The sequence below is a fragment of the Jaculus jaculus genome, chromosome 7 (assembly GCF_020740685.1).
Source record: "Jaculus jaculus isolate mJacJac1 chromosome 7, mJacJac1.mat.Y.cur, whole genome shotgun sequence".
Lineage (NCBI taxonomy): Eukaryota > Metazoa > Chordata > Mammalia > Rodentia > Dipodidae > Jaculus > Jaculus jaculus.
In genome coordinates this window covers 7,505,797-7,525,102 of record NC_059108.1, presented here as the reverse complement: position 1 = coordinate 7,525,102, position 19,306 = coordinate 7,505,797, and the positions used below count along the sequence as shown (strand labels likewise).

Below are 19,306 nucleotides of genomic sequence, written 5' to 3'. Positions count from 1 at the left end.
GGAATTCACCGTGTAGTCTCAGGCTGGCCTGGAACTCACAGCGATCTTCCTACCTCAGCCTCTTAAGTGCTGGGTCTGAAGGCGTGTGCCACCGCACCCTGCTCTAAAAGTCCTAGCTTTTATGTGAACTTGCCCAATTGTAATGCTCATGGAAATGCATTTTTTCTTAAATGTCTAAACAGATTGCAAGGCAAAGAGAAATATTATTAGGGCAAAGTTGGGATCAGAGTTTATCTATCAGATGTGTGCTGGATGTTCCCTCAAGGCTGATGAGGGTGAGCGCATGGTGGGGGGGGGGGGGCAGAGATGGCATGAGGATTAAGGGACACAAGGCTGGAAGCCCAGCTAAGGTGAGGGTGTGCACAATGGAAGACCACATCAGCCCTTTCCCATCTGGCTCTGGCTCCCGCAGGCACCACACTGGCTGGAGTTGGCTCCTTTCAAGTGTACACCAGCTGAAGTTAGCCCCTTGGCAATACCAACTGCCAGCCAGACCTAGTGATGGTCCTCAGCCGCATGATTTTAAGGAACAGGAAGAAGCAATCGGGACAGGATGGGGGAGGGGTGGGAGACGGGGAAGCCTGAGGTCTTGGGATTGCATTCTGAGCGTCAAGCAAAGGCCCTGCTAATTGGGGAATAGGAGTTGGAATTGCATCGTGGGTACGTGGGACGAACTAAACCTTTCTCTCCCCCGCAGAAAAGTTTATTTAAAGTGCTGCTGCTTTTTTAATGGCTCTGATTTATTATTTATTAGAGACAGAGGACAGAGAGAGAGAGAGAGAGAGAGAGAGTGAGAATGGGCGCTCTAGGGCCTCTAGCCACTGCCAACGAACTCCAGATGCATGCCCCACCGTGTGCATCAGGCCTATGTGGGACCTGGAGAATCGAACCTGGGCCCTTAGGCTTCACAGGCAAGCGCCTTACCCCGCTAAGCCATCTCTCCAGCCCAGAGTGCTGCTGATTTTTAATACCACGACGGGCAGTCTCTCAGGGGGGCTGAGGAAAGACGGACGTCAAGAGGACGCGCCGCCCCCCGGCCGTGGGCTGCCCCCGCCCCCAGGGCCCAGCGAGGCGCCCGAGGCTGGGGACCGAGGCTCGGGGCTGGGAGCGGCCAGCCCACCGCCCTGGACCGAAGTCTCCGCGAGGCTCGGGCTGCTGGCCCCGCCCCCGCCCGAGTCCCAGGCTCCGATTGGCCGAGATGCCCCCGGGGGCCGCGTCGGGGGGGTGTTGGAACGCGGAGGCGTGGGCGGGGATCGCGGCGCCCGGGGACCCGCAGCGGGCTGGCGATCGGGGCGCGCGGGCTGCGATCGGGGCGCGCGGGGCCCCCGGCGTCCGCGGGCTGCGATCGGGGCACACGCTTTTCTCCCGCCGGGCCTCGGCCCGGGTCGCCCCGGCGCGCATCCGGGCGTCTGAGACCACCGCCCCCACCCCCAACGGCAAAGGAGGATCACCCCCAAACTCCGACACCCCCCCCAGCGGTTCGTGCGCGGTGAGCCGGGAAGTGGGGGGAGGAGGGTCCCCAGGAGCGGTGGGCCTCAGCGCGCCCTGGTCCAGGGAAGTTGCGGGGAGTCAGGACCTCAATGCTGTGATGGTGGGGGGGGGGGCGGGCTCGCCCCTCGGTCTCATTCTTCATGTCTGGGCATGGGCTCCCCTGTTCTTGACGGCCTCGTATTTGGGGTCCGCCTGACCCCCCTGAAGAGCTTGAGTTTTTTGTCGCTCCTGGCTAAGTGCGTTTCACGCAGGACGTTTCAGAGAGGAGCCGCGGAGAGAAGGGGCCAGGACTTTCCTTCCCTTTCTGGGCCACACCTGAACTGCGTGCTACGGGTGGGGTGTGTCGCCAGCCTTCTGTAGATTGGAAAACTGCAGTCCCAGGTCGCCCCGAAACTTGTTATCGGCAGCTGGAGAGTGATGGGAGGACGTGGAATTTGAACCGAGCTGGTATCTGATCTCTGAGAGGGTTAGAGGCCCAAGAAGGAAGGGCGATCAATGCTATCAATGCTCGGGTCATCCAGGGTACGCCTTTTCCCCTTGGCTCTGTGTAACCTGAGACACCCCTCTTGCCCTGTGGCGTGCCCTCAGTCAGATCTCAGGGCTGCCAGGACCCGGAGGTCAGCTGAGCAGAAACCTGTGTGTGCACAACCCAGCTGACGGTGTGGCCTGCAGGGCCAGACAGTCCAGACAGGCCCCGCTGGGGAGAAGAATGGGAAGTTCAAAGATCCCACCCTCTGGACTTTAAAGATTTATTCTCTAATTTTCTTTGGGAGACAGGGTGTTATCTTACACAGCTTGGCCTCAAACTTGCTGCGTAGCTGAGGGTGGCCTTGAATCCCTGAGCCTCCTGTCTCCGCTTCCTGAACGCTGGGATTATAGATGCCTGCCTCTGTGCCAGCTTTATGTGGTGCTGGAACGGAGCCCAGGGCTTCTGCATGCTGGGCACTCCACCGAAACTACATGCTCAGCTGTGGATGTTAAAGATTTCTGGTTCTGGATGTTACTTTAAAAAGAGAAAGAAGGGGCTGGAGAGATGGCTTGGCGGTTAAGCGCTTGCCTGTGAAGCCTAAGGGCCCGGTTCAAGGCTCGATTCCCCAAGACCCACGTTAGCCAGATGCACGAGGGGGCGCACGCGTCTGGAGTTCGTTTGCAGTGGCTGGAGGCCCTGGTGCGCCCATTCTCCCTCTCTCTCTCTCTCTCTCTCTCTCTCTCTCTCTCTCTCTCTCTGTCACTCTCAAATAAACAAATAAAAATTTAAGAGAGAGAGGGAGAAGCAGGGAGGGAGAGATTATTTGTGTGAGCGAGTGTATGTGCGCGCGTGCACGCCAGGGTTTCTTAGTTCTCGCTGCAGACAAACACCAGCGGCATACAGTACTTTTTGCATCTGGCTTTATGTGGGTGTTGGGCAATGCAAGCAGGCTCCTTTAACCTTTGGGCCATCTCCCCAGCCTCTTGTTGATCTCCTGCCTCAGCCTCTCTGTGCATTCTCTTCCTTGGATGAAAGCACACTCCTCCTCAGGGCTGTTGTGGTTGGAGCTGGGCCACTTGCTTGCATCTAGGGCAGTGACTTTGACAGGATGTGGTGTTTTCTCCACTTGGGCTTGTGTGACAATTGAATGAGGTCACACAGGCTGCATGCTTAACATTGTGCCTGGAGTAGGCGCTTAGGAGGTGGCATTTTTGGTTCACTTAACTTATTGCAAATTTTCTGAATGAAGGTCTTCCAGAAAGCTCAGGGCAGGTCACAGCTCAGGAACAGCCCTTCTGGACAGAGAGGATACATACCTTTGGGGAAAAAAACGCAAATGCTCATGTTGGTCTCAGTCTGCAAGGTGGACCCTGTCTCTGCACCCTTACTGGTTCCCTTGCACCTTGGTTCTCCCCAAGACCCCAGACCTCTCAAAGGCTGTACCCCAACTGAGCAATAGGAGAATATGGGGTCCATTTAGACAGATCCCTGTCTATTAGTCACAAAATTCCTGGAGTAGGTATGTTATGCATTTCACAGCATGTGGTGGAGTAGTCCAAGGATCAACAAACTTTTTCTTTTTTAATTAATTTATTTGAAAGAGAGAGAGAGAAAGAGGTAGAGAGAGAGGTGCATAGAGAGAATGGGCACGCCAGGGCCTCCAGCCACTGCAAACAAACTCCAGAGGCATGGGCCACCATGGGCATCTGGCTCACATGGGTCCTGGGGAATTGAACCAAGGTGCTTTGGCTTTGCAGGCAAACACCTTAACCGCTAAGCCATCTCTCCAGCCCCTCAACAACCTTTTCTGGTGTGGGAACCAGAGAGTAAATATTTCAGGCTTTGCAAGCCTCGTCCTCTGCCTCTCGTGGCTGTTTCAGTACAGTTGCACGGAGGAAAGCGGACAGTGGGCCCGATGGGTGTGGATTTCCAACCCTACTCTTAGGTGGCATGGGTTGTGGTGTAGCCAACACTGGCCACCCAGTACCCGCAGGCACCCGGGGACTCTCGGGAAATGGCACCTGAGCTGCGGGTAGCTCAGGCGGGAGATGGCCAAGCCCCACCTCCTTCCCCCTCTGAGGCCTCAGGAAAGAAGTTCAGGTCTGTTCATTGTCTCTGCCCTGGTAGAATGTCTGCACCTCTCCACCAGAGGCCCGGTGCAGAGGCTACCAGAAGGCATGGTCTTTCTGAGGCAGATGGGGCCCCAAGTGAGTGGGAACCCTCAATGGCCCCCCCATTCTAAGTGAGGGAGGGCCACTTCTCTTGAAAACAATAATAAACAGGACTCCCCGTCTAACCCAGACCCTGTCAAACCGGGGTGTAAGGCTAAGATGGCATCAAGAGGGCGAATGTGGAGGAAGCCCCCAGGTTGGCTGCCCAGTACCTGCAACCCAGGACCCTATCTAGGTCCACAGAGAAGGGCACAAGAGCCCCCCGCCCTTTGCCCTCATCAGTGCATGGGGTCAGCTCAGAGCCCACACTCCTTCCATCAGCTATGCCTACTCTTCCTGACCCACATTTTTGCCCCTGGCCGCTGGGGTGGCTGGGGCCATTTCCCCTCTGTTAGTCCAGCGCAGTTGGCCGCATTCCCCTCCCCAGCCATGCTGGCAGCTCTGCCCCGTGGGCATTGCCCACAGATCTCGACTCTCCAGCTCTGCCCAGACTACTCTGCTCCCAGGATGCAGCTGCTTGCTTCCCCTAGGTGGCATGATGGGAGGTGGGCCGGAACAAGCCGGCCTCTTGGACCCCCGCAGGGTTGGATGCAGGCCTCCTGCCTGCGAGACTCTCACCTACCTGTCTGCAGCAGAAGACAACATTTTCCTCGTTCCCAGCAGCAGCGGCCAACTCGCTGGAGGGAGCCAGGCCTTCGTCCCGGGGGCCCTGTTCTCTCCCGCGGGTGCCCCTGGTAACTCTGCCAGCTCCGGCTGGGCTGGGCCAGGGATCCATCTGTGAGGACAGTCCAGCTTATTGTCCCCCAGCCTGTAGAGCCAACACTCAGCTGGACACTGCCCTGTCACTTTATCCTTGTTGTTTTTATGAGGACCTTAAAATTGGTAAGGAAGGGAGATGGAGAGATGGCTTAGTGGTTAAGGCGCTTGCCTGTGAAGCCTACGGACCCAGATTTGACTCCCTAGGACCCACGTAAGCCAGATGCACAAGGTGATGCATGCGTCTGGAGTTTGTTTGCACCAGCTAGAGGCCCTGGCACACCCAATCTCTCATTCTCTGTAATAAATAAATAAATAATTTTTTAACTGTTATGAAAAAGAAAAGCAAATTTTCCAGTTCCAGGTGCTGTTAGGCATTAGGATTTCATCACACTTCCCACTGCCTTCTTCTTTATTTTTTTTTAATTTTATTTAATTTTTTTTTATTTTTATTTATTTGTTTGAGAGCCACAGACAGAGAAAGAGGCAGATATATATAGAGTGAATGGGCATGCCAGGGCCTCCAGCCACTGCAAAGAACTCCAGTCATGTGGGCCCCCTTGTGCATCTGGCTAACATGGGTCCTGGGGAATAGAGCCTCGAACCAGGGTCCTTAGGCTTCACAGGCAAGCACTTAACCGCTAAGCCATCTCTCCAGCCCTTAAATTTTATTTTAAAGAGAGAGAGAGTTGGCATGCCAGGGCCTAATGGGCATGTGTGACCTTGTGCTTGCCTCACCTTCAAGGTAGGGCTTCACTTTATCTCAGGCCGACCTGGAATTTACTATGTAGTCTCTAGCTGGCCATGAGCGCACAGCAATCCTCCTATCTCTGCCTCCTGAGCGCTGGGATTAAAGACGTGTGCCATCATACCCAGCTTAAAACCGTGTGTGTGTGTGTGTGTGTGTGTGTGTGGTGTGTGTGTGTGTACCAGAGCCTCTAGCCACTGCAAATGAACTCCTGATGCATGTTCCACTTTTTGCATCTGGCATCGTGTGGGTGCTGAGGAACTGAACCTGAGCCAGCAGGCTTTGCAAGCAAGCGCCTGTAAGTGCTGAGCCATCTCCCCACCCTGAGAGCCTGGGTTTTGTGCTTTCCTCTGCTGCTAGGCGTCTCTGTTGTGTCTGCTACCCTGCAGCCACTGCGCTCTAAAGTGCTCTGGCCTTTCCACAGCGAGGCCCTTATCCAGGCGGGCCCCCCAGCACAATGCCTGTGGACTTGAAGCCGCATGCTGACATGTCTTCAGCATGTCTGGTCGTCCCTCAGCCAGGGCCCTGGTGATCAGGTGGCAGGACGGCTTTCGGCTGCCACTGACGATCTCAGTGTGCAATCTCCCAGCCAAGATCAACAAACTCAAAATAGCTCTTACATCAGGTGGTGTGTGGACAGCACTTATGATGCCCGTGATCTGAAGGGGCAGCAGGGACTCAAGCGGTTGCGTGTCGCCTCCTGTGCAAGGCATTGGCCTTCTGGCTGCCCGGCTGCCCAGCCCCTCCCCACAGGTAGCCTCACCTGCAGAACGGTAGCACTGTGACCCAGAAACACTTCTGTGAGTGCAGGTGGCCAGACCAGGGGCCAGCTGTGCGTCTCGGGACAGGAAGGCTGGTGGTGAGGGACCGCAAGCTCTCACTTGCTTCCTGTGAGCCCGGCTGAAGAGTCACGCATGCTGGGTCCTCAGAAGCCTGAGGATGCTCATTCACCAGCCATGCCCGAGGCACCTACTATGTGCACAGCTGGCGACACACCTGTGAACAAGTCACGCTCTGTTCTGTGGGAACTAAGAATTGGTGGGGGGGGGGGTGGACTAGAAGACTTTCACGAGCAGTGAGCGTGCAAGCAAAGATCAGAGCTTGGTAAGTCCCATGAAGGAACACAAATTAAATAAAAATTTTAAAAAGAAATAAAGACCAAAAAAAAAAAAAAAAGTGGTCAAGGTCAAGGTCATCCTCAACTACATAAGTGACTTCAAGGCCAGCCTGAGCTACGTGGAGCCTTGTCTCAAAAAAAGGGGGCACTGGAGAGATGGCTTAGCGGTTAAAGTGTTTGCAAAGCCAGAGGATACCAGTTCACCTCTCCAGGTAAGCCAGATGCACAAAGGGACACATGCATCTGGAGTTGGTCTGCAGTGGCTAGAGACCCTGGTGTGCCCGTTCTCTCTCCCTCCCTCTTCCCCTCCCTTCTTTTTTCTCTCTCTCAAATAAATAAATAAAATATATTAAAAAAATAAAAAGGTGGCATCTACACAAGGAGGCTGTTCTGATGAGAGGCTGGGGAGATGGTTCAGTAGTTAAAGGCTCTTGCTTGCAAAGCCTGCCACCCCAGCTTGATTCCTCAGTACCCATATAAAGCTGGGTGCATAACACAGTGCATGCATCTGGAATTTATGTGCTGCAGCAAGAAGCCATGGTGTGCCTCTTCTCTCCCTCCCTCTCTCTCTCTCTCTCTCTCTCTCTCTCTCTTTCTCTCTCCCTCCCTCCTCTTTCTCTCTCCCAAATAAAGTATTTAGTAAGAAATGTCAGATAACTACTTCAGGCTTTGTGGCCTATGGGCTGTCCCTGCTCCGCTCCATCACAATGTGAGAGTACGTGCATATGCAATGGTACATGCGTGCACATGGCCACATTCCAATAAAACTTAATTTATAAAAAGATGTGAGTTTAAGGCCAGTCTGGGCTACAGAGTGAGTTCCAGGTCAGCCTGAAGTAGAATGAGACCCTGCCTCAAAAATCCAAAGCCATAGCCTGGTGTGGTGGTGCATGCCTTTAATCCCAGCACTCAGGGGGCAGAGGTAGGAGGATCACCATGAGTTTGAGCCCACCCTGATACACCATAGTGAATCCCAGGTCAGCCTGGGCTAGAGTGAGACCCTACCTCAAAATTCAAAAAAAAAAAAAGAAGAAGGAGGAGGAGGAGAATCCAAAGCCACAACAAACTGTTGGCAGATTTGACCTCCAACCTCCGCCTGTAGTGGAGAAGGCCTGAAATGGGCTCTACTGAATTTTCCGGAAGGAAGACGGGTACTAAGCTGGTCACAGGCAGGGGCTAACATGGGGTGGTCTGTTCCTGGGACATGATGGCACCTTGTTTTCATACAGTGGTGGGCTGGGGTGCTGAGGAATGCTCAGGCTCAGCTTGCTTTGAGAGAGGAGGAGGAGAATGAGTGTTGGTTTGTAGGAAAGAGGAGGTGCAAAGACGGAGCCTTGATTTGAAGTTTGACCCACTGGTTGAGCAGTGGTTTCGATGGTGGAGGAGAGCTGAGCCAAGAAGGCCTAGAAGGAAACTGGTTCACTGTGGAATGCGAGGAGCTTATTAGGTGGGTGGCCACACCTAGAGCTCAGTGGGGTTGCCAGGCCTGCAGGCTTGGGCTGCAGAGTGAACACGTTGGGCTAGCCTTCAGGGCCGAGATCACCCTCAGAGGGTGGCTGTGAACAGGGCAGAACATTGCCGGAGTGTGCTGTGAGGCCATCAGTTGCACATTGTCTGGTGGGTCAGCACAGAGCCCAAGGGGGCCTGGCAGTCACGGGGGAGGCAGGGGAAGTGATGTAGTGTGTGTGAGCTCTGCCCCTCCTCCCTCCCTCCCTCTCCTTCCTCGCTTCATTCCTCCCTGCCTCGCTTTTCCCCCTCTTTCCCTCTCTCTCTCTCTCTTTTTTTTTAAATTTTATTTATTTATTTGAGAGCGACAGACACAGAGAGAAAGACAGGTAGAGGGAGAGAGAGAGAATGGGCGCGCCAGGGCTTCCAGCCTCTGCAAACGAACTCCAGACGCATGCGCCCCCTTGTGCATCTGGCTAACGTGGGACCTGGGGAACCGAGCCTCGAACCGGGGTCCTTAGGCTTCACAGGCGAGCGCTTAACCGCTATGCCATCTCTCCAGCCCCTCTCTCTCTTTTTTGAGAGAGTGAGACACAGAGAGAGAAGTGGTGAGCCAGGACCTCCAGCCACTGAAGTCGAACTCCAGACACGTGTGCTACCCTGTGCACACATGTGACCTTGTGCACACGCATCCCCTTGTGCGTATAGTTTACGTGGGCTGTGGGAAAGTTGAACCTGGGTTCTTGGGCTTTGCAGGCAAGTGCCCCAACCGCTAAGCCATCTCTCCAGCCCTCTCATTCTCTCTCTCTCTCTCTCTCTCTCTCTCTCTCGAGAGAGAGAGAGAGAGAGAGAGAGAGAGAGAGATAGAAAATTGGCACACCAGGGCCTTGGCCGCTGAAATCAAACTCCAGACACTTGTACAACCTAGTGGGCATGTGTGACCTTGCATTTGCCTCACTTTTGTGCATCTGGCTAACGTGGGATCTGGAGAGTAGAACATGGGTCCTTAGGTTTCATAGGCAAGCCCCTTAACTGCTAAGCTGTCTCCCTGGCTTTTTTTTTTTTTTTTTTTTTGACGCAGAATCTCATGTTAATCCAAACTGATCTGAAACTCACCCTGTAGTCTCAGGCTGGCCTCAAACTCACAGAAATCACTCAGCCTGTGAGTGCGGGGATTAGAGGTGCGTGACACCACACCCAGCATTTTATCAAAGGCTGTTCCCCTCCTATAAGATGGGTGTTCTACCTGCTAGGGTTTGTACGAGAACCAAAGGAGACGAAAGTCACGCTTGGCTAGGAGGAAGTGCTCAGCCCCTGTAGGAACGGTGACCTTTGGACACTCAGTGACATACATCAGGACATCTGGTCACCCTGGGCAAAGGAGAGGTCCCAACGTTTATGATCACTGTGGGTCCCAAGCACCCACACTGCTCAGCACACAATGTCAGCATGTGCTCTTGGCTCCTTCCAGCACCTGACTCCCCTGGTGGTATTTGGGAAGCTCGCTGCCCCAGCCTCCTTGCCCCTAAAGTGTGTTCTATCCTCCAAGGCTCCCAGGGCCACTGAGTGTCCACTGCCCACATTGGGAGCTGGCCAGTAGCACACCCCTCATTGCTACTTTGCCCATGCCTTTTTTAAGGGAGCCCCACTCACCCCTGATAATTTTCTTCCACTCCTTCGGCAGGTGGACCTCTGGGGCGCTGAGTTTCTGCCTGGGAAGCTGAGTGGACTTGCTGAGGCACGGTAGGGGAACAGGTTGTCGGGGTGGGAGGGTGAGTGAGCTGGAGTGGGTGGTAGGGCCTTGATTACGCACACACATGCACACACACACACATGCACACACACACACACGCAGCCTGGGCAAGCTGATGCCTCCGCGTCTGCTCCCTACAGCCGAGAAGATGGTGGACCACTTGGCAAACACGGAGATTAACAGCCAGCGGATCGCCGCGGTGGAGAGCTGTTTTGGGGCGTCGGGGCAGCCGCTGGCCCTGCCGGGCCGCGTGCTGCTGGGCGAGGGCGTGCTGACCAAGGAGTGCCGCAAGAAGGCCAAGCCCCGCATCTTCTTCCTGTTCAACGACATCCTGGTGTACGGCAGCATCGTGCTCAGCAAGCGCAAGTACCGCAGCCAGCACATCATCCCCCTGGAGGAGGTGACGCTGGAGCTGCTGCCCGAGACGCTGCAGGCCAAGAACCGCTGGATGATCAAGACGGCCAAGAAGTCGTTCGCGGTGTCCGCCGCCTCCGCCACCGAGCGCCAGGAGTGGATCAGCCACATCGAGGAGTGCGTGCGGAGGCAGCTGCTGGCCACGGGCCGCCCGCCCACCACGGAGCACGCGGCGCCCTGGATCCCCGACCGCGCCACGGACATCTGCATGCGCTGCACGCACACGCGCTTCTCGGCGCTCACGCGGCGCCACCACTGCCGCCAGTGCGGCTTCGTGGTGTGCGCCGAGTGCTCCCGGGAACGCTTCCTGCTGCCCCGGCTCTCGCCCAAGCCCCTGCGCGTCTGCAGTCTCTGCTACCGGGAGCTGGCCACCCAGAAGCGCAGGGAGGAGGCCGCCGAGCAGCAGGGTAGGGGCTCCCCGGGGCGCCCGGCCGCGGCTGGCTGCGGAGCTTCCAGTGGCGACGAGGAGGACTCGGACGAGGACAGGGAGGCCTCCGGGGATGACCCGTGGCCTAGCCGCGTGCAGTTCTACACCTCCGGTGTCTCCTGGTCGGCCTTCCACAGCTGACCCCGGCCTGCAGGGTGTGTCTGCATCGGGCCAGCCCCACTGCCCAGGGCCCCAGGAGGGGGGCAGGACCTCAGTTTCTGTGCCCGGTGTCCCTGGACCTCAGCCTGCGGTGGGAGGTACAGGGGCGGGGGCTTGGGGGGGCGGCTGTTCCCCTGGGATTACAGGTGTGCACCACCATACCTTACTGGCATGGGCTATTTCAGTGGATGGAATAAAGGAAGCAAGGTGGATTCCTGGCTCTGCTTGGACCTTCCGGGTTGGAAACGTCTGTGTACGTCTATTTATTGTTTGGCCCCTGTAGATGGTGCCTTTGACAGGTGGAAAGCGGAGTCACAGGGATGACCACTAGCCTCGCCCACAGCACAGACGTGAGACCTGCAGGTGGACGCTGTGTGGGCTGCGTGTATCCCTCCAGCTCCTTGAAGGGTGAGCACTCCCCAGTAGCGAGTCTTGGGAGCTAGGCCAGACCCGCTGGGTCAGAGCGCCCATGGGCTCCACGGAGGCTGTCCTGTAAACATCCGGTCAGAGAACGGAGCTCTCATGAGGGCTTCGGCGTCCTGCACACTGGTGTAGAGCTGCGGGGCCCTTTAGAAGCTGCCTGGAAAGCTGATGTGGGGGCTCGCTCCCGTAATCCCCCCGCTGCACAGGCAGGAGGGTTGTGGATACAAAGGCAGCTTGGGCGACGCTGTGAGTGAGACCTTAGAAACCATGCAGCAGGGGCTGGAGAGACGGTTAAGCGGTTAAGCGCTTGCCTGTGAAGCCTAAGGACCCCGGTTCAAGGCTCGATTCCCCAGGACCCACGTTAGCCAGATGCACAAGGGGGCGCACGGAGTTCGTTTGCAGTGCCTGGAGCACCCATTCTCTCTCTCTCTCTCTCTCTCTCTCTCTCTCTCTCTCTCTCTCTCTCTCTCCCTCTCCCCCTCCCTCTCCCTCTCTGCCTCTTTCTGTCTCAGCTTGTTGCTCTCAAATAATTAAATAAAATAAACAAACAACAACAACAAAAAGCCATGCAGCAGAGCTTCTGCCCCAGTGTCAGTTCAGCACCCAGCTGTCAGCTACAAGTGGTGACTTTGGTCCTGGGAAAGCTGCTTCTAGGTCCCCAGCAGAGTGACCGCCCTTGAGGTCTCTCCATTCCCTGGATGCAGCTGCCCTGGGCCAGTCCTCAGATGTTCACATGCTACCGCAGAGGTCAAGCCAGTATAGGTCAGAACCAGCTCCCAAGCCTGTGGGGGGGGGGGGCGGTCTGGAGGGATGGAGTAAAGGCCGCCTGGACCAAAGCCTGTGATTTGGCCCTTAAAGGCAGTAAGAAGCGGGCAGGGGAGGTTGAGGACTTCCACGGACCTGTCTGTTTGCAGCCTTTGCTCCCCAGACACCAGCCACACAGACTGGTTCAGGCTGCTTCTCCTGCCTGGGCAGAGGGCATGGGGCTACATAGGTCATGGGGTGAGGGGCAGCTTTCTGAAGCCAGATCTGATTTCGTCTTGGAAATCCAGGCCAAGCAGTTCAGTCTCTTCTACCCAGGGCTGATGGCAGAGTGGATAGGGCTGGCCTTTGTCCTGACCACTTGCCCATAGCCACTCATTCCCTAGAACCTCCCTTGCTTGTAAACCTTCAGGGTTTAAAGGGCAGCATTTATCTAGACAGGAGAGGGGACTGCCTCAGAATGAGCATGACCATCTTCTACAGCCACCTGGCAAAGCGCTGAGGCAGGCTGGGAAGAGGTACCACTTCAGCCCTCAGAGCAGAAGGTGGGCTGCTTCTCCCACAGGCCTGGGACAGGGCTGCTGCTTTCTGAGCCTGAGTGTGGGAGCCCTCAAGACCCAAGGGTTTGGGGTGGCCAACAACCTCCTCAGAGAAACCCTCTGAGGCCTGCTGTGTGTCCTGCTGGGTTCCGGGGACGCAGCTGTGAGGTGGACAGAGTCCCGCTGGCCCGCTGCAGAGAGAAGACAGGTGTGCGCACTTGCAGCAGGGCTGAGGCTGGCGCTGGGTGCAGGGAAGCAGCACTGCGCAGTAGTGAGCGCTCCCTGCACGGGAAGGGGCCACTGAGGGATGGGAATGCAGGCATTGTCAAGAGCAAGTGCCAAGGCCTGGGCGGGAGGGGGGGGGGAGGTCCTGGAGCTGAGGCCAAAAGGCAGTAGGCCAGCTTGGGGATACCAGGACCCTGCAGGCTTCTGGGAGAAGCAAGTCTTGCTTTTGGCTTTTTAACTTGTATGTGGATGACCTGGGAGGGGAGAGGTGGTGGGCTGGCATGGGAGCCTGGGATTTCCAAGAGGAACCCATCAAAAGCTCCCCACCTTCTGCTTGTGGTGGTGGCTGGGGCGCCCCACCGTTCTCCCTTCAGCCTCTGACCCAGCCTGTCCTGCTGAGATGTTAAGAGGCACCTACTTGGTGACAGTAAGGGGAGTTACTTGTGAGCCACGGGATTGCTGCGCATTTGTTTGGGACCCCTGGTGAGGCTGAGTGACAGCCAGTGTCACCTGCTGTTGGAAGAGTAGAGACAGGACGCGCAAGGGAGCAGGAAGCGCTGCTGAGGTGGGGGAGGGGTAGCCCGCACACTGCTGGAGGTCTAAACAGCAAAGGCACTACGGAAGCCGGTCAGCAGCGCATGCAGGCTCCCCAGCAAACTGACCGGACCTGCAAACACCCAGCTAGTGGTCCCCCACGGAACTATTCAGCATACAGCAGTGGTCCCCAAACACCAACGCCCATCACAATGTCAACAGGAAACCAATCTTGGTGTCTCGGCTGCTGAAATAGAAACCCAGACGCTTGCACCACCTAGTGGGCATGTGCGACCTTGCACTTGCCTCACCTTTTATGCATCTGGTTTACGTGGGATCTGGAGAGTCGAACATGGGTCCATAGGCTTCACAGGCAAGTGTCTTAACTGCTAAGCCATCTCTCCAGCCCTACTAACAGATTTTTGTGTGAACAAATTCTTTAATTTCTTTTGAATAAATATCTAAGAGTAAGAATCCTGGGTCAGCTGGGCGTGGTGGTGCACGTCTTTAATCCCAACACTTGGGAGGCAGAGGTAGGAGGATTCTTGTGAGATCGAGGCCACCCTGAGACTGGTGAATTACAGGTCAGCCTGGGCTAGAAAGTGAGACACTACCTTGAAAAACCAAAAAAAGAAAGAAAGAAAGACTCCTGGGTCATATGATGATGAGTGTATATTCAAGTTTTAAAGAGACTGGGCTGACAGATGGCTTTGTGGTTAAGGCACTTCCTGCAAAGCCTAATGACCTGGATTCAACTCCCCAGTACACCACCACATCTAGCTATAATATACTTTTTTTTTTCAAGGTAGCCAGGCTATGTAGTATGCATCTGGTTTATGTAGGTACTGGGGAAATCGAACCTGGGTCCTTAGACTTTGTAGGCAAGTGCCCTTAACCACTAAGCCAACTCTCCAGCCCAGCCCATGGTATTTCAAGGCAGCATCAGACCCTGGGTGGGACCTTGCCTTGCCTCTCCTTTTGCATAGAGGAATGTCTGGGCCAGGCCTGTGTACTTTGAGGGACACTGGGGGAATGACCTCGGCGTTACATGCACCACCTGTGCAGGGGCCCGACGGGCGCTCCTGGGTGGGGTAAAGTCGTGCTTTGAGCTCAGGGCCTTGGGGACCCAAGGCAGGCTCATCTTGGAGCAGCATCTTCCCGGAGGCTCAGGCCCCACGAGAGGCCTCTGCAAGGGACTTGGCCAGGGCCCCAAGCCTGCACACTTGGCCCTGGGATTTTCAGATGTCATGTTTTCATAAAGGAGAGCCACCTGCATAGGGCTCGTGTCATCCAGATGTGCCCTGCCAGAGGCAGGCAGAGGTCCCCAGGCATCCTGTCCCTTTGTGGTAACGGAGCTGGATGCAGGTGCTGACGTTGGGTGACTGCTCCTTACCGGAGCCCTGTCTATGCTGGCCGCATGGAGGCAGAGCGGGGCCTCAAAGCCTGCCCGAGGCTGGAGGAGGAACATGCTGAGGTCTTCCTGGAAGAGGTCGAGCTGTGTTGTGCAATCAGAGGACGTGGGGCTTCGGCAGACTTTGCCGAGGTCTCTTTGAGTCCAGGACTCTGGATCTTCCTCCCTCCCTCTCCCTTTCTTCTTGAAACTGTGAAGCTACTGGAAGGAAAAATAGGGGAGAACACTTAAAGACATTGGTATATGCAATGGTTTTCCAGATAGGACCCCCAACGTACAAGAAAGTGAAAATGGGCCCCTGGAGTTACATTGGACTAAAATCTGTATAGTAAGTACTTGGCGCAGTGGGCCAGCGGCCTGCAAAGTGAGAAAAGGCTCTTCCCAAGGGTTCCTCTGACAGCGCTCACACACAGCACACGAAGGGTGGCAGATGCCTGTAATCCCCGCACTCGGGAGCCTGAGTCAGGATGATGGGGAGTTTGAGGCCATCCTGAGCTACATAATAATACTTTCTCAAACCAAATAACACACAAAAAAAGCCCCACAAGTTATTCAATTTAAAAATGGGCAAACGGGCTGGGCATGGTGGCGCACGCCTTTAATCCAAGCACTCGGAGGCAGAGGTGGGAGGATCGCTGTGAGTTTGAAGGCAGCCTGAGACTAGAGAGTAAATTTCAGGTTAGCTTGGCCTAGAGTGAGATCGACACTTTTCAAAATCAATACAAATAACCGGAAAACCTCTGAATAAATGCTCAATGTGACTGGCTACCGGGAAAACATAAAACTACATTGAGGGCTGGAGAGATGGCTTGGTGGTTAAGGTGCATGCCTACAAAGCCAAAAGACTCAGGTTCCATTCCCCAGGAGCCACGTAAGACAGATGCACAAGGAGGTACATGAGTCTGGAGTTCATTTGCAGCAGCTGAAGGCCCTGGCGCACCCATTCTCTTATCTTGCCTCTCTCTCTTAAATAAATAAATTTTAAAACTACATTGAACTATCATCTCCAGTTAGAATGGCTACTAAAAGAAAATACTGGACGACTGGACAAAAGAGCCATTGTGCACTGTTAGTGGGAGAGTGCACTGGACGAGCCATTCTGGAGAACCACAGAGAAGGTCCCCTGCTCTGAACAGAGGTCTGTCGCACGAGCCAGCTCTGCCATGTCAGGACCACATCCGAAGGAAATAATGCCAGGATGCCAGAGAGGTGTCTACACGCCATGGACATCGCAGCTCTGTTCACAGTCACTAGGACGGCTAGCCCGGGTGCCCGCCAGTGGACAGATGGAACCCAGGGCTTTTTGATTGTCCTGTTCTTGGCACCCACGTTTGTTAAATGAATGATATGAATGGGGAACGGGGCTGAGAGCACTGAGGCAGGGGGATTGTTGCAGAAACTCCCTGGAAAGATCACTCCAACGCCAGTGTGAGTGAAAGTAAAGACGTTTATTTAAACGGGGAGGGAGGGGGGCAAGGAGCTTGAGGTCGCCCTCCAAAGATGCTCTGGCACCGAGCTGAGATTTTATTTCCATTTTACAGTTTTCATAGTCGAGGGGAGGGAGTCAGTGAACAGACAAGACGTGGCAATTTGCATGCCAATCATTTCTGTAGTCAGGCCACCCTAAACAATGAACTCCATTTTACTTTGTTTTAGCCTAAACTGTCTTTCCTTCTTATCGCCCCTCCCAGGGCCCTTTCTGGACAGTTCTCTTTGGGATTTTTCCATCTGCTGACACAGATAAGTTTAACTCCTCAACAATTAGCTCTCACAGTTTCCCAAGTGGAGGTGTCCTATGTCACAGGACCCCCATCCTGGCCTCTCCAGGATCAGGGCCAGTAGGAGATGCTGCCTGGGATACGGTTCCACCCACCTTACTGACTGAGCTGCCCTCAGACAGGCGCAAAAGAAGTACCCACCACGGGCTGGAGAGATGGCTTAGCGGCTAAGCGCTTGCTTGTGAAGCCTAAGGACACCAGTTCGAGGCTCAATTCCCCAGGACCCACGTTAGCCAGATGCACAAGGGGGCGCACGCGTCTGGAGTTCGTTTGTAGTGGCTGGAAGCCCTGGCTAGCCCATTCTTCTCTCGCTCTCTGCCTCTTTCTCTCTGTCGCTCTCAAATAAATAAATAAAAATAAACAAAAAAATTAATGAAGAAAAGAAGTACCCATCCAGCTTTCTGGAGAGATGGGATCTGATGTGCTCATAGGCCAGGACCCAAGGGCTTCCTTGAGATGATCATCCCGATGGACCTCTGAGGATGTCTGCCAGCCTAGCCCTCCCCTTTGCTCCAGTCCATCCTTTGTACCCAGCTACAGAAAAATTAATTAATTAATTAATTTTTTAAAAGGCTGCGGGAGGAAGTTGGGCCACCTCCTGCATCAGGGAACTGAAGGAGCAAGATAGGATGGAATGACTCAAAGGTTGACCCACTTCTCAGCCAGGATCTGAGGTCTGTCAAACCATACGTGCAAACCAAGCCAGCCACTTCCTATGACCGAGGACCTTGCTGGGCAGGGGCCGTGAAAAGAAACAGGGCCACATCTGCCTGTGGGACTCTTCCCACCTAGAGCCAGCAGGCGCTGGCGGCCCACAGGTCTGCTCTTCGCCCTGGCTGCTGTCTACAGCCAGCTTCCCACTTGGGAGGGACCTACAGCCTCCTCTGAGGTGCTGTGCTCCAGCCTAAGGCCGACTGGGGGCGCTCTGCAGGAGGAAGTAGGGTTAGAGGGCAAACCCCAGGGGGCCTGGGATGGGAAAGAAAGACCCACTTCAACAAGCGCCCTAGCAATCCAACTCTGGTTTTCTGGGACTGCCTCTTGGCTCCCACCATCACCTTGAAGCCTTGCTCTCCCAGTCTGTGCCTTCCCCAAAGTGCCTCCGTTGGTCCCTTGCGCATGGGATCCGGCCTTAGCCTCTGAACTTCCACCGGGCAAGAATTTTCTACTCGTCTTCAGCCCCCATGGCCCACAGCCCAGCGCGCTGCACCACGGGGCCACTGAACCTTTGAAGGTGCGTCACGGCCTCCCCTAGCTCCTGGGCATGCTGAAGATGTCACGGGGGCCTGAAAAGCCATCCATCCGGGACTTACTCCTTCAGTTTTGCCACCCTGTTTACTGGGTGACCTAATCTAGCCAGCTACTTGGGAGTCTCCAGACGCAGCCCTTCCCTCTGCCCCCCCCCTTGCCCCGGAAACCCGGTGACCTCTGTGACACAGCAGCACTCTGATGGAATCTGGGGGGCAGAGAGAGCCGAGGTGCTTCCTTAGGACCGTAGGACTCAGATGAGGCCACAGAGCTAAACACGGACCAAGACGTGCAGGGGGACCCTACCCACAAAGAAGGGGGGCTCCCTGGGCAACCCCCAGCCCGCCTTTGCACTCTCCTGTCTGTTGCCTCCTCCTCCTCCTCCTTCCCAGACGCCCTGGTTCCTGTTTGAACGCCTCTGGCTGCCTTGGCTCATCATGGCACAGAGGAATAGCAGGGTGAAGGCAGTTGACACCGACCTCTTCTACCCGGAGATAGAACCTAGGGCCTCATGCAGGCTCTAAAGCTCAGCCATGACACCCTCTCAGCTCCCCAGGGATCTCTAGCTCAGGAAAGGCAATTGAAAAGCCCAGTGACATCCAGGCCGACCTTCACCCTTCATCTTGAGGTTCGGGAAGCTGAGACCCAGAGAATGGGTACCCCTCCTCGTTGGCACACACACTCAGGGCCAGGATGAGAAGCTGGGAGCAGGACACTCTGCCCCCTGGCTTCCCAAGACCCTCCGCCATCTCATTTCCTGCTGGCTGGTCTCCCCTTACAGAGGCCAGCTAGAGCTCAAATGTTCCACCACGGAAAGGCAGGCAGGGAGGGAAAGAATGGATGGGCACAGACAGAGCCAGCCACTTTCTGGGCAAAAACAAGGGGAAATTTCAGTTACTGGGGTAGCAGCCTAAGGACCCTGGCCGATGTCTAACCTCACGGTGTGGGCTTCTAGGGACAGAGCCAGACACCCAGCCATCCAGAAGGTCTCCAAGGGCGACACTCCCTCAGATAGCCACATTTATCCTGACTCTCTAACTGTCAGTCCACAGCAGTACCTTGACACGTGTGCACATGGAAACCACAGGGCTTTCAAATCTCCAACACCCTTCTTCTGTATTTGTGTGTGTGTGTGTGAGAGAGAGAGAGAAAGCAAGAAATAGAAACCCATTCTCATTTTCTCTCTCTCCCTCTCTCTGCTTCTAATAAATAAATTAATTTTAAAAAACACACAAAAAAGGGCTGGAGAGATGGCTTAGTGGTTAAGGTGCATGCCTGTGAAGCCTAAAGACCCCGGTTTGATCTCCAGGCCCCACATAAGCCAGATGCACAAAGTGGCGCATGCGTCTAGAGTTCATTTGCCGTGGCTGGAGGCCCTGGCGTACCCATTCTCAACCCCCCTCGTTCCCTCTCTCAGTCTCAAATAAATAAACAAAAG

General features: G+C 55.2%; 1 protein-coding gene across 2 annotated transcripts; it reads left to right on the top strand.

Annotated features, from left to right (window-relative positions):
* The first annotated feature begins 1,372 nt into the window (after positions 1-1,372).
* On the top strand, positions 1,373-11,043 carry Plekhf1 (pleckstrin homology and FYVE domain containing 1). Of its 2 annotated transcripts, none has more exons than XM_045154899.1 (3): positions 1,373-1,489; positions 9,883-9,936; positions 10,092-11,043. In XM_045154899.1, exon 3 carries the CDS (start codon positions 10,100-10,102, stop codon positions 10,931-10,933), a length of 834 nt encoding a protein of 277 aa, XP_045010834.1. In that variant the 5' UTR covers positions 1,373-1,489; positions 9,883-9,936; positions 10,092-10,099; the 3' UTR covers positions 10,934-11,043. The 2 variants fall into 2 exon arrangements, with proteins under 2 accessions (XP_045010834.1, XP_004660026.1); XM_004659969.2 differs by having other exon boundaries at positions 9,883-9,941.
* Positions 11,044-19,306: the final 8,263 nt, after the last annotated feature.

Bases quoted from the DNA above. Each gene is read 5' to 3' on its own strand.
- Plekhf1 (XM_045154899.1), top strand. From the start codon at position 10,100: ATGGTGGACCACTTGGCAAACACGGAGATTAACAGCCAGCGGATCGCC.